General features: G+C 48.6%; 1 protein-coding gene and 1 long non-coding RNA gene across 2 annotated transcripts; both read right to left on the bottom strand.

Moving 5' to 3' along the window:
- Positions 1–7036: 7036 nt before the first annotated feature.
- On the bottom strand, positions 7037–7973 carry LOC130603467 (uncharacterized). The gene is made up of 3 exons (XR_008973188.1): positions 7870–7973; positions 7171–7229; positions 7037–7084 (listed from the first exon to the last, which is right to left on the bottom strand). It is a non-coding gene; the product is annotated as an uncharacterized LOC130603467 (long non-coding RNA).
- A 53-nt stretch (positions 7974–8026) lies between these two features.
- LOC130603466 (mucin-3B-like) lies at positions 8027–13176 on the bottom strand. Its single transcript, XM_057417238.1, has 7 exons — positions 13047–13176; positions 10452–10570; positions 10313–10371; positions 9827–9975; positions 8565–8630; positions 8320–8482; positions 8027–8207 (listed from the first exon to the last, which is right to left on the bottom strand). Exons 2-7 carry the CDS (start codon positions 10545–10547, stop codon positions 8027–8029), a joined length of 714 nt encoding a protein of 237 aa, XP_057273221.1. The 5' UTR covers positions 10548–10570; positions 13047–13176.
- Between the last annotated feature and the right edge of the window lie 101 nt (positions 13177–13277).

The following is a 13277-nucleotide window of genomic DNA, read 5'->3' as shown; positions in this document are numbered from 1 at the left end:
CTGCAGGCATTCTCTGGGATTCTCTAGGGGTATCCCCGGGATGCTCTGGCGGTCCTGAGGATGCTCTGGTAGTCACATCCACGACCTTCATCCATGACCAAATCACTGTCAAAGCATATGTATAGGACAACTCCTTACGTGGTGAAATCAGAATAATTCAAACTTTTCTGTAGCTCAGTAAAATCATGCGTATTACACATTGCTTGAAGAAACAAAAAGTATTCCATCACCTCCTGATACAGACAGGAAGGATATGAATTTTGAAATCAAACAAATGTATGTCTAGTTCTTAAGCATCATGACTAAGAGGCAGGGAGAATACATTCTCTCGGTATTCCACTCACCTGTGTTGTAGGGCACTGCAGCTTTATTAACACTACAGGGCTGGCACATTCCAGAACGTTGAAGTGAAACAGAATGATCTTGTGCCTATGGAAGTGGACATAAGGTAGTATTATGATTATGGCTGCTTGTACATCCTGACAGCATATATTGATACTTAAATTTTATTAAATAATAATAATAATATAAGTATCAATAATAATTAAATATCAATTAAATTGGGCTTAGTAAATCCCTATCAGACCCTGTATGTTTCATGCCAAGACATCTCCAAAACTAGAAGCATTTGCTCTAAAGAACTATGATAGCTAAAGAACGCTAACTTTTGAGAAGGTGTTTTCACAGCACGGTTTTAAGCTGAAACAGCCCAGGCACTGTTACAGGCATCTGTAGTCCTGCTTCCGAGAAGTGAGGTCTGTAAAACACCCCTGCAAAACCTCTGTGGCCCCTCTGCTTGCACTGAACACACTCTGTGTGCACTGACTGCGTGCCAAATCGCTATCGGCAAACACTACACTGTGAAAGCTGCCTGTTTCTGGCTGGTCAGAAGGTGGCACCAAAATCAACCAAAAGCTTTGACGGCTGAAAACTTAAAGCAGCTGGCCAGGAAACAGAATGACAATAATAGCATCTGCTCCTAACGCTGACAAGCCTCCTGTGATGTAAAGAAGGGACAGCCTGAGGAGTTTGCATCACTCTTCAACAGCTTCTTGACAGTGCTCATGACTGCTCCCCAGTGAGATTGCTGTGAATGCTTGTTCCAAGCACAGGACTCAAAGCACAAAGACTTGAGATCACTTTCCAAGGAAAACTTCCCAGACTAAGGCCTTAGAGGCTCAGGAAAACCATAGTCCTGGGTTAGCCTTTCACAGCGCTTACTTTCAGGGCATCAGAAAAGCCTGACAATGGCAGCAGTGAAGGCATCATGAGCCCCGTATCCTGGGCTGCATCCAAGGGAGCGTGACCAGCAGGTCGAAGTAGGTGAACCTGCCCCTCTACTCTGCTCTCATGAGACCTCACTTGGAGCATTGTGTGCAGTTCTGGTGTCCTCAACATAAAAAGGACATGAAACTGGTGGAACAAGTCCAGAGGAGGCCACGAGGATGCTCAGGGGCTGGAACACCTCCCATATGAAGACGGGCTGAGGAAGTTGGGGCTGTTCAGCCTGGAAAAGAGAAGGCTGCGTGGAGACCTCATAGCAGCTTCCAGTATCTAAAGGGGGCCTATAGGGATGCTGGGGAGGGACTCTTCATTAGGGACTGTAGTGACAGGACAAGGGGTAATGGGTTAAAACTTAAACAGGGGAAGTTTAGATTAGATATAGGGAAGAAGTTCTTTACTGTAATGGTGGTAAGGCACTGGGGTGGGTTGTTCAGGGAAGTTGTGAATGCTCCATCCCTGGCAGTGTTCAAGGCCAGGTTGGAGGAGGCCTTGGGTGCCATAGTTTAGTGTGAGGTGTCCCTGCCCATGGCAGGGGGATTGGAACTGGATGATCTTAAGGTCCTTTCCAACCCAAACCATTCTATGATTCTCTGATTCTATTCGACTATATGTATATAATACATATCTATATAATATATGTATGTATATTATATGCATATTATATATATCTATAATACTTATCTGTATAATATAGATATGTATCTATTGTATATATAATATACATATGTATATATATAAAAATATATCTTACTGTATGCATATTATATATTAATATATAAATATATTAAATATATACTATAGATATGTAAATATAATATAATATAGATATATAATATATATTCTTACATACATTTATATTATAAATACAAACCTTTTATAAGAGATATTTATTTATAGTACACGTATTTTCATAGTATATATGCATCTGTTTCTTTGTCTGCATCTTTCATGGCCATCATAGGAAAGTAGCAGAGTCCACTCCAAAAGTACTTCTTTCTGTATACTTTTATATCAATCTATTAAAAACTATGCACAGAAACTGTAATGGTATATTCTTTTATGTTAAACACCGCCTTATAATAGAGTATTTTTCATTTTATATGCTTTATATACTCATGTATATATATTAATACCTTCTATACACAGATACATTAAAAAAGCCTTTTATAGTATATCTGTTCAGAGCAGAAAGAAGCAGAGTCCACCTGAAAATGTATTTATGCACATATTTATACGTAAAGCAATATTTATTGACATGTAAATAAATGTTTACTTGTTTATATGTGTATATAGGCATATATTTAAGTATATTTATAGACAGAGATATTAAATCACCTTGTATTATGTCAGTCATGTTATGTTGTTATGTTATTATGTTGTTACTATAACGTGATGTGTTATGTTATTGATATTCTATATCATATTAATTATATGGAGTTATTTATATGTAGTATATTCATATATAGTATATATATAAGAATTTTATAGTATGCCTACTTTACATAGTGTATATGTTATATTAATTGTATTCACTTATTTATATGTTGCAGATTTATTCATATATAGCATATATATAAAAATGTAATATTATGACTACTTTATATAGTGCATATGTTATATTAATTGTATTCACTTATTTCTATGTTGCAGATTTATTCATACATAGTATAAGAATTTAATATTATGCCCATTTTATATAGTGTATATGTTATATATGAGACCTATCCATACTCTGTTTATAGCCTTTATTGTTCACACCCAGCCGAGAGGCAGGAGCGGAGTCCACCCAAAACATCATTGTGTTGCTATAAACCTGTCACCGTGTGAGCCATAAACAGGGAATAGAGACAGACCCAGCCCAGATCCTTATCTCCAGATGATAAGGCGATATCCCTATAGGAACCTGAACTCTGTCTGAAGGCAGCAGTAGGACCACAATGGAACATCCCCCACTGCATTACACAGACCCACAGAACTCAATCAATGCCATGAGGACACCCCCGGAGCATCCAGTCTCGATGGGGGCATCTTCTTGCCTCTGTAACCTTTGTGTTTGTTGACAGCAGAAGGTTAATGGGCACCAAACCTCCTCCACCCTATGCATGATTCATTGAATCATGGCTGGTTTGAGATGGAAGACCGTCTGGCTCCAAAGACCACCTACTTCCAAAGACCATCTGGTTCCAAAGATTATCTAGTTCCAAAGAAAATCTACTCTGTGCTCAAAGATGGTCAAAGATCATCCAGTTCTATGGTTCTTAGGGTCCCAGAATCAATTGGGTTGGAGAAGACCTTCAAGACTATCAAGGCCAATCAGAAATCACATTGCAAAGCTTTTTGTGTGCCCAATTCTCCTTGGCACCAAACCCCCACGTTCTGGATGGTTCTCACCAGTGGGAGTTTCCAGAACATATTGGGAAGGAAATGGGATTCTCAGTGCTTTGCTCCCTAGAAAAACCCCAATGGAATGCTTGGGGTGATGCAAAGCATCCGGTTTTGATTCCATTTCCTATTCCTTTTCATTTTCCTGATGCTCCAGAAGGAAAAGTGCACATTTGGGCTTGTTTGTTTGCCACCAAATTTGTGCTTTTTCTATGTAAAGGAGGAGATTAATTTGTCCTAAATATAGGATTCATATCAATTCATATATATGAATTGCATTCATTTTTATAGTCTATAGACTATATATTCTCTATATATTATATCATATATATTAACATATAACATATTATATACTATTTAATATAATATCTACTTTATGATAGATTATATTATTATATCATATATATCATATATAATATATATATTAATTACATTCATATATTCATGTATATATTCATATATACATGTGAACAGGGGACGATGATTATTTGGAAGGGAACAGCCTGAGCAGCCTTCACAAAATCCATGAAAATTAATTTCTTGTCAAATAATGATAATAATAATAATATAAGAAGACTAATATTAATAAGATAGTAATAATACTATAATACTAATAATACTAATACTACTACTAATAATAATAACAAGAATGAAATAATTCCATATCTCTGCCTCTCTGCAACTGCCTTTCCCATTGCCCCAGCATTGGCCAAGAGCCTTAAGAACTGGCATTCATTGGGATGAAAACTAATAATACCAATAATATGTTTTATTAATTATCTAATGTAATTACTATTTAATTAGTATTATTAGATAATTATCTAATGTTATCAGAATTAATAACGATAATTATTCATATGAATAATACTGCCTAAATATTTAAACTTAGGATGTGTTATCCTTGGTGCTACTGCTGCTACTACTATTATTCTTAGTAATATTGTGCATATATTATTATTAATAATATATTATTATATTATTAATATATTTTATTACTAATGTAGTAACATTACTATTATTAGCATTATTCACGTTTTATTGCCCTCAATATCCATCTCAACCAACCAAAACATTCCCTCTTCCCTCCTTTCATTCCCAAGTATTTTGATGTTCAAAATCAGGGTGTTTCATTCCCAAATGGCCATTCCAGAGCTCCTGCAACAAGTGGGAAAGTCCCTGCAAAATCCAGGGCATCTCCTTGGCTCCCAATTGGGTTGGCAGGAATCAAGAGCTAAACATGGCCTGAATTATTGGGAATGATGGAATTACTCAGTTCAATTATTAAGGTCGATTATAAGTCAATGTATGAAGAGTCCAGACAAGGAGCCAGTTGGAACTAAGGAAATTATGGCCAATCCATGAGCATATCCTTGGCTTCCTCTTGGGGAGGTCCAGCTGGGGCTGGAACCCCTCTTTCTTCACTGGGATCACTCTTGGGATACTGGTTTATACAGAGCTGTAGAGCTGGGTAGAGGGCAAGAAGCCACCAGCATCACTCCTTTGAGAGCCCTGTTTTGGGGTGACACCTTCCCCATCACCCCCCTTCCATCACCACTTGCTTCCTGATGGACTCTGACCCCCACCTCCCCAATGGGATATTATGGGCAAGGCATGGACTTTGTCCCTCCTCAGACACCTCCCAAGTGCCAGGAGAGGTGAGAAGAACACCATAAACCAGTTAAATAGAGTACTGGTGACAGGGAAGGGCATGGGTGTGGTGGGGATGGTGGTGGTGGGGATGGTGGGGATGGTTGTGGTGATGCCGATGGTTGTAGTAGTGGGGATGGTGGTGGTGAGGATGGTTGTAGTGGAGGGGATGGGGGGGGGATGGGGGTGGTGGGGATGGGGGTGGTGGGGATGGTTGTAGTGGTGGGGATCGTGGTGGTGGAGGGGATGGTTGTAGTGGAGGAGATGGTGGTGGTAGGGATGGTTGTAGTGGTGGGGATCGTGGTGGTGGAGGGGATGGTTGTAGTGGAGGAGATGGTGGTGGTAGGGATGGTTGTAGTGGTGGGAATGGTGGTGGTGGGAATGGTTGTGGCGGAGGGGATGGTGGTGGTGGGGATGGTTGTGGTGGTGGGAATGGTGGTGGTGGTGGTGGTGGTTGGAGTGGAGGGGATGGTGGTGAGGAGATGGTGGTGGTGGTGGGGATGGTTGTGGTGGTGGGGATGGTTGTAGTGGTGGGGATGGTTGCAGTGCTGAGAGTAGTGGTGGGGATGGTTGTAGTGGTGCAGATGGTTGTAGTGGTGGGGATGGTGGTGGTGGGGATGGTGGTGGTGGGGATGGTTGAAGTGGAGGGGATGATTGTAGTGGGGGGGATGGTGGGGGGGATGGGGGTGGTGGGGATGGTTGTAGTGGTGGGGATGGTGGTGGTGGGGATGGTTGGAGTGGAGGGGATGATTGTAGTGAGGGGGTTGGGGGTTGGGATGGCAATGGTGGTTGTGGTGGGGATGGTGGGGGGCGATGGGGGGATGGTGATGGTGGTGGGGATGGTGGTGGTGGGGATGGTTGGAGTGGAGGGGATGGTGGGGGGGATGGTTGGAGTGGAGGGGATGGGGGGCATGGGGGTGGTGGGGATGGTTGTGATGGTGGGGATGGTTGTGATGGTGAGGATGGTTGGAGTGGTGGGGATGATTGGGGGGGGATGGTGGTAGGAATGGTGGTGGGGGGATGGCAGTGGTGGGGATGGTTGTGGTGGTGTCGATGGTGGTGGTGGTGGGGATGGTGGTGGTAGTGGGGATGATTGGAGTGGTGGGGATAGTTGGAGCGCTGGGGATGGTTAAAGTGGTGGGGATGGTGGTGGGGATGGTTGTAGTGGACGGGATGGTGGGGATGGGGATGGTTGGAGTGGTGGGGATGGTGGTGGGGATGGGGATGGTTGTAGTGGAGGGGATGGGGATGGTTGGAGTGGTGGGGATGGTTGGAGTGGTGGGGATAGTTGGAGTGGTGTGGGGAAGGTGGTGGTGGAGATGGCAGTGGTGCAGAAGGAGGTGGTGGTCACTGAAGTGGTTCCTGATGCAGCAGTTCTAGATCTACTCTTGCCAGTGGAGGGGCTCAGAGGACCATTAGGACTTACGGGGCCAGGAGGGCTGGATCGGTTGGCGGGGCTGGTGCTGCCACCACTGCCCATAGAGCTCAACAGGCCCATGGTGCTCATGCAGTGGTGTCCCCACCATCCATGGGGTGACCATGTGGTGGTGGCCACCTTGGGACCCCTCCATGTCAACCACCCTCCCCAGTGGCCCCACATGTGTCACCCAAAGAGGGGACAATAAAGTAAGTGCTTTATTCAACTACAAACATGGAGTTGATAGAACCATGCAGGGAGGAAGGTGGGAGATGCCCTGGTGCTTCCTCACCCGTGGCTCTTGGCTTCTTCTGCTCAAGGGATGATGATCTGGGATGGCTTCTGTATGTGGATCTGGGGAGGAAGGAAGGAGAGATGGCGGTGGAGCTGGGGGGGTTGTCCCCACTATGGTGGGGGGGTCCTAGGGACATGACACCCACCTTCTGAGAGGTATCTACCTTCTCCAGGTAAATCTGGGTGGTGCTGGGGGTCTCCAGGTCTGTTGGGGAAGGAAAGAGAGCATAGACCAGAGCAGCAAACTGGGGGGCTGCAGCTCCACCTGGCCACCACCACCCATTTATCATCCATCATCCATCCATCCATCATCCATTATCCATCCCTCATCCAACCATTCATCCATCATCCATCCATCATCCCTCATCCATCCATCATCCATCATCCATCATCCATCCATCCATCATTCCTCCATTCATCACCCATCCATCATCCACCATCATCATCCATTCACCATCCATCCATCCATCCATCCATCATCCACCATCATCATCCATCCATCCATCCATCCATCCTCCATCCATCCATCCATCCATCCATTCATCATCCATCTATCCATCCATCCATCCATCATCCACCATCATTCATCATCCATCCATCCATCCATCCATCCATCCATCCATCCATCCATCATCCATCCATCCATCCATCCATCCATCCATCCATCCATCCATCCATCCATCATCCCTCCATCCATTCATCATCCCTCATCCATCCATCATCCATCATCCATCCATCCATCCATCCATCCATCCATCCATCCATCCATCCATCCATCCATCATCCATTCATCATCTATCCATCATTCATCCATCACCCATCATCCATCCCACTAGCTCCATTACCTTCCAGCATGTATCCTTGATTGTTGGTGGCAAAGCCCTGGGGGCTGCTCCAGCTCTCTTCGATGCTGCAGTAGAGCTCCGAGATGGACGTCAACTTATCCCTGCATGGTGCCATGGAGGTGGATGAGAACCAGATCCACTCCTATGGGACAACCCCTTATCCCCACCCCACTTGCCTGTACATCTCCTTCTGCCTCCTCGCCCGCACCAGGAAGATGGTGAAGATGCCGATGGCCAACACCAGCCCAGTCACTGGGACCCCTATGGCCACCCCAACCTTGCTGATCCGTGAGCTGCAGGCCTTGTCCTGGTACCAAAACGCTGCCTTGTCCGAGCACCTGATGAGGACACATCCACATCCACGTCCACATCCACATCCAAGTGGTGACACCAGCACCAAGCCAAGGAGGGGGCACCCACTGCGTGAAGGACACCCAGTGGGGTCCTTACATGCACTCTGGTCCTTCTTTGAGCACCTTGCAAGTGCCAAAGATGCAGGGGAGGGGGTCGGTTGTTCGCTGGTCACATCTGGTGATGCAGATGACGCCGGTGGCCGTGAGGAGTGGGGAATAAAAGGAACTGAAGTTGTTCAGATTGAGGCTTTCACAGACACCTAAGGGTGGGAGGTCACAGGTCAAGGATGTGGCTTAGGGGGGTCCCAGGGTTGATAGGAACATCTCCATGGGTTCACTTACTCTTCTCAACCTCTTCCACCTTGTAGCTGGTGATGTTGGTGAACACAGCATTGAAGCAGAAAGAGCCTGGTGTGGAGAGAGAAGCTGCTGATGGGCACCCTTGGGCTCAAGCTCCATCCTCCCCCTAAACAAGGACCTTGTCCTGGCGCCAAGCAATGCATGGGACCATCATCCATCCATCCATCCATCCATCCATCCATCCATCCATCCATCCATCCATCCATCCATCATTCATTCATCCATCCATCATCCATCCATCCACCCATCCATCCATCATTCATCCATCCACCCATCATCCATCCATCAGCCAGCCAACCAGCCAGCCAGCCATCATCCAGCCAACCAGCCAGCCAGCCATCATCCAGCCATCATCCATCCATCCATCCATCCATCCACCCATCCATTCATCCATCCATCCATCCATCCATCAGCCATCCATCAGCCAGCCAGCCAACCAGCCAGCCATCATGCATGCATCCATCCATCCATCCTTTATCCATCCATCCATCCATCCATCCATCCATCCATCCATCCATCCATCAGCCATCCATCAGCCAGCCAGCCAACCAGCCAGCCAGCCATCATGCATGCATCCATCCTTTATCCATCCATCCATCCATCCATCCATCCATCCATCCATCCATCCTCCATCCATCAGCCAGCCAGCCAACCAGCCAGCCATCATCCATCCATCCATCCATCCATCCATCCATCCATCCATCCATCCATCATCCATCAGCCAGCCATCAGCCAGCCAGCCAGCCAGCCATTACCAGCCATCAGACATCCATCCATCATCCATCCATCAGCCATCCATCAGCCAGCCAGCCAACCAGCCAGCCAGCCATCATGCATGCATCCATCCTTTATCCATCCATCCATCCATCCATCCATCCATCAGCCATCCATCAGCCAGCCAGCCAACCAGCCAGCCAGCCATCATGCATGCATCCATCCTTTATCCATCCATCCATCCATCCATCCATCCATCCATCCATCCTCCATCCATCAGCCAGCCAGCCAACCAGCCAGCCATCATCCATCCATCCATCCATCCATCCATCCATCCATCCATCCATCCATCCTCCATCCATCAGCCAGCCAGCCAACCAGCCAGCCATCATCCATCCATCCATCCATCCATCCATCCATCCATCCATCCATCCATCCATCATCCATCAGCCAGCCATCAGCCAGCCAGCCAGCCAGCCATTACCAGCCATCAGCCATCCATCCATCATCCATCCATGGCCACCACTCACAGTTGGGTCGTTCACAGTTCTCATTGCAGGTGGTGGAGTTGGTGATGGCGATGATGAGGTCATTGGAGATGGTCTTCAGTGTTTCATTGGCCTTGGTGCTTGCAGGGACCTTCAGGAGCACTGTGTAGTTCACCACGATGCTGCCCTGGCTGCAAAGAGAAGGGACACGGGTGGCTATGGCAGGGAGACCCACCTGGGACCAACGTGGTGGCTATGGCAGGGAGACCCAACTGGGACCAATGTGGGTTGGAGGGATGCAGATGCCCCATCCCTGGAGAGCATCATGAGCATCCTGGCTAGAACATGGCTTGGAGGGATGTGGATGCCCCATCTTTGGGGAACATTGTGGACCATCCTGAATAGAACATGGCTTGGAGGGATGCAGATGCCCCATCCTTGGGGAGCATCACTTCTAATTGACCCCTGTGGGTCGTCTCATTCCAAATCCCACTGCTGAAGCAGGCCAAGCGGGTCAGGAGCACTCACGTCAGTTCAAGGATCACCACATCTTGATAGCCCTCGATATTCTTGTAGAGGTCTCTCATCTGGAAGACAAAGAGAACCCATGGGGACATCTGACCCCATGCACCTCAAAGGGGTGTCCCTGGTCCTGCCAGGTCCTGACCTGCTCCTTGAACTCCTTCTCAAAATCCTGGAAAGCTGGCGAGGATTTGTCCTGGAGCTCAGTCGTGAATTCCCGGTTATCAATCTTGGTCTTCATCCCCACCGCGGCATCCAGCAGCACTTCCCAAGCAGGGGGAGAGCCATGGGCAACCGAGCCAGGTGCCCCTGCCCCTCCAGGGTGCCCTTCAGCAGGGGACCTGTTTGGGGCCTTATGGTGGCCCCATTCTCAATTTGGTCCCTCCATGGTGTTCCCATTCCCAGGGCAGTTATTCATGGTGTCCCGTTCCCAAGCTGCTTCCTCTTTGGTGTCCCCCTTCCCATGTTGGTCCCTCCATGGTGCCCAGTTCCCAGCTCAGTCCCTCCATGGTGCCCCATTCCCTGCTCAGTAACTCATGCTGGCCCCTTCTCAAGCTGGTCCCTCATTGGTGTCCCCATTCCCAGCTCAGTCCCTCCATGGTGGCCCATTCCCTGCTCAGTAACTCATGCTGGCCCCTTCTCAAGCTGGTCCCTCTTTGGTGTCCCCATTCCCAGCTCAGTCCCTCCATGGTGGCCCATTCCCTGCTCAGTAACTCATGCTGGCCCCTTCTCAAGCTGGTCCCTCTTTGGTGTCCCCATTCCCAGCTCAGTCCCTCCATGGTGCCCCATTCCCAGCTCAGTCCACCTTTAGAGGCCCTATTCCCAGGTTGGTTCCTACATGGTGTTCCCATTCCCAGCTCAGTTACTCATGATGCCCCATTCCCAAGCCACTCCCTCTTTGGTGTCCCCATTCCCATGTTGGTCCCTCCATGGTGCCCCATTCCCAGTTCGGTCCCCCTTTGGTGGCCCCATTCCCAGCTCAGTTAAGTATGACATCCCATTCCCAGGCTGGTCACTCTATGGTGGCCCCATTCTCAGTTTGGTCCATCTTTGGTGCCCCTATTCCCATGTTGGTCCCTCCATGGCGTTCCCATTCCCAGCTCAGTTACTCATGGTACCCCCATTCCCAAGCCAGTCCTTCTTTGGTGCCCCCATTCCCAAGCTGGTCCCTCTGTGGTGGCCCTGTTCCCAATTTGGTCCCTCTTTGGCGTTCCCATTCCCAGCTCAGTCCCTCTGTGGTGTCCCATTCCCATCTCAGTTACTCATGATGGCCCATTCCCAGGTCTGTCTGTCTGTGGTGGCTCCATTACCAGGTTGGTCCCTCTTTGGTGGCCCCATTCCCAGCTCAGTTACACATGGTGGCCCTTTCCCAAGCTGGTCCCTCTTCGGTGTCCCCATTCTTGCATTGGTCCCTCCATGATGCCCAGTTCCCAGCTCAGTCCCTCCATGGTGTCCCCATTCCCAGCTCAGTCACTCCATGCTGGCCCATTCCCAGTTTGGTCCCCCTATGGTGGCCCCATTCCTAGGTTTGTCCCTCTTTGATGGCCCATTCCCAGCTCACTTACTTATGGTGCCCCTTTCCCAAGCCGCTCCCTCTTTGGTGCCCCTATTCCCAGCTCAGTCCCTCCATAGTGACCCCTTTCCCAGCTCAGTTACTCATGGTAGCCCCTCCTAAAGCTGGTCCTTCTTTGGTGACCTCATTCCCAGCTCAGTCCACCTTTAGAGGCCCTATTCCCAGGCTGGTCCCTCCATGGTGTTCCCATTCCCAGCTCAATCCCTCTTTAGTGGCCCCATTCCCAATTCAGTCTCTACATGGTGTTCCCATTCCCAGCTCAGTCCCTCCATGGTGTTCCCATTCCCAGGGCAGTTACTCATGGTGGCCCATTCCCAAGCTGCTTCCTCTTCGGTGTCCCCCTTCCCATGTTGGTTCCTCCATGGTGCCCAGTTCCCAGCTCAGTCCCTCCATGGTGGCCCCATTCCCAATTTAGTCCCTCCATGGTGTTCCCACTCCCAGCTCAGTTACTCATGGTGGCCCTGTTCCCAAGCTGGTCTCTATTTGGTGGCTCCATTCCCAGGCTGGTCCCTCTATGATGCCCCATTCCCAGCTCAGTTGCTCCATGGTGTTCCCATTCCCAGCTCAGTTACTCTTGGCCCACTCCCAAGCAGGTCCCTCTATGGTGGCCCTATTCCCAGGTTGGTCCCTCTATGATGGCTCATTCCTAGCTCAGTCCCTCCATTGTGGCCCATTCCCAGCTCAGTTACTCATGTTGGCCCCATTCCCAATTTGATCCCTCCATGGTGTTCCCATTCCCAGCTCAGCTCACCTTTAGAGGCCCATTCCCAGGTTTCTCTCTCTGTGATATGCCCATTCCAAGCTCAGTCACTCTTTAGTAGCCTCATTCTCAGCTCAGTCCCTCCACAGTGTCCCCATTCCCAGCTCAGTCCCTCCATGGTGTTCCCATTCCCAAGCCCTCCCTCTTTGGTGCCTCCATTCTCAGCTCAGTCCCTGCATGGTGTTCCCATTCCCAGCTCAGCTCCACATGGTGGCCCATTTCCAGGTCAGTCTGTCTGTGATGGCCCCATTCCCAGTGTGCTCCCTCTTTGGTGGCCCCATTCCCAGCTCAGTCCCTCCATGTTGTTCCCATTCCCAGCTCAGTCCCACCATGGGGCCCCCATTGCCATCTCCATCCCACCTCCAGGTGACCCCATTCCTGCTCAGCTCCCAGGATTGGGTTCCTACCATCCTTGACCTCGATGCTGTCCTTGGCCTCCTGGCACTCGCTTCCCTGGAAGTTCTCAGGGCAGAAGCAGAATCCATTGCTCCAGGTGCCCCCATTCTGGCATATCGGGAATTGGCAGGATTCCCCATAGAATCCATCAGAACATTCGCACTCAGACCCGTTCCAAAAGCCACCATTAAGGCATGGATCTGCAGGGATATGAGGGTGGGACATGGCTGGAGACACCCGGA

This window comes from Pezoporus wallicus, unplaced genomic scaffold, assembly GCF_028554395.1.
Source record: "Pezoporus wallicus isolate ANWC-B61680 ecotype Strahan unplaced genomic scaffold, APGP_CSIRO_Pwel_v1 contig_11264, whole genome shotgun sequence".
Taxonomy (NCBI): domain Eukaryota; kingdom Metazoa; phylum Chordata; class Aves; order Psittaciformes; family Psittacidae; genus Pezoporus; species Pezoporus wallicus.
This window is presented reverse-complemented; position numbering and strand designations above follow the sequence as displayed.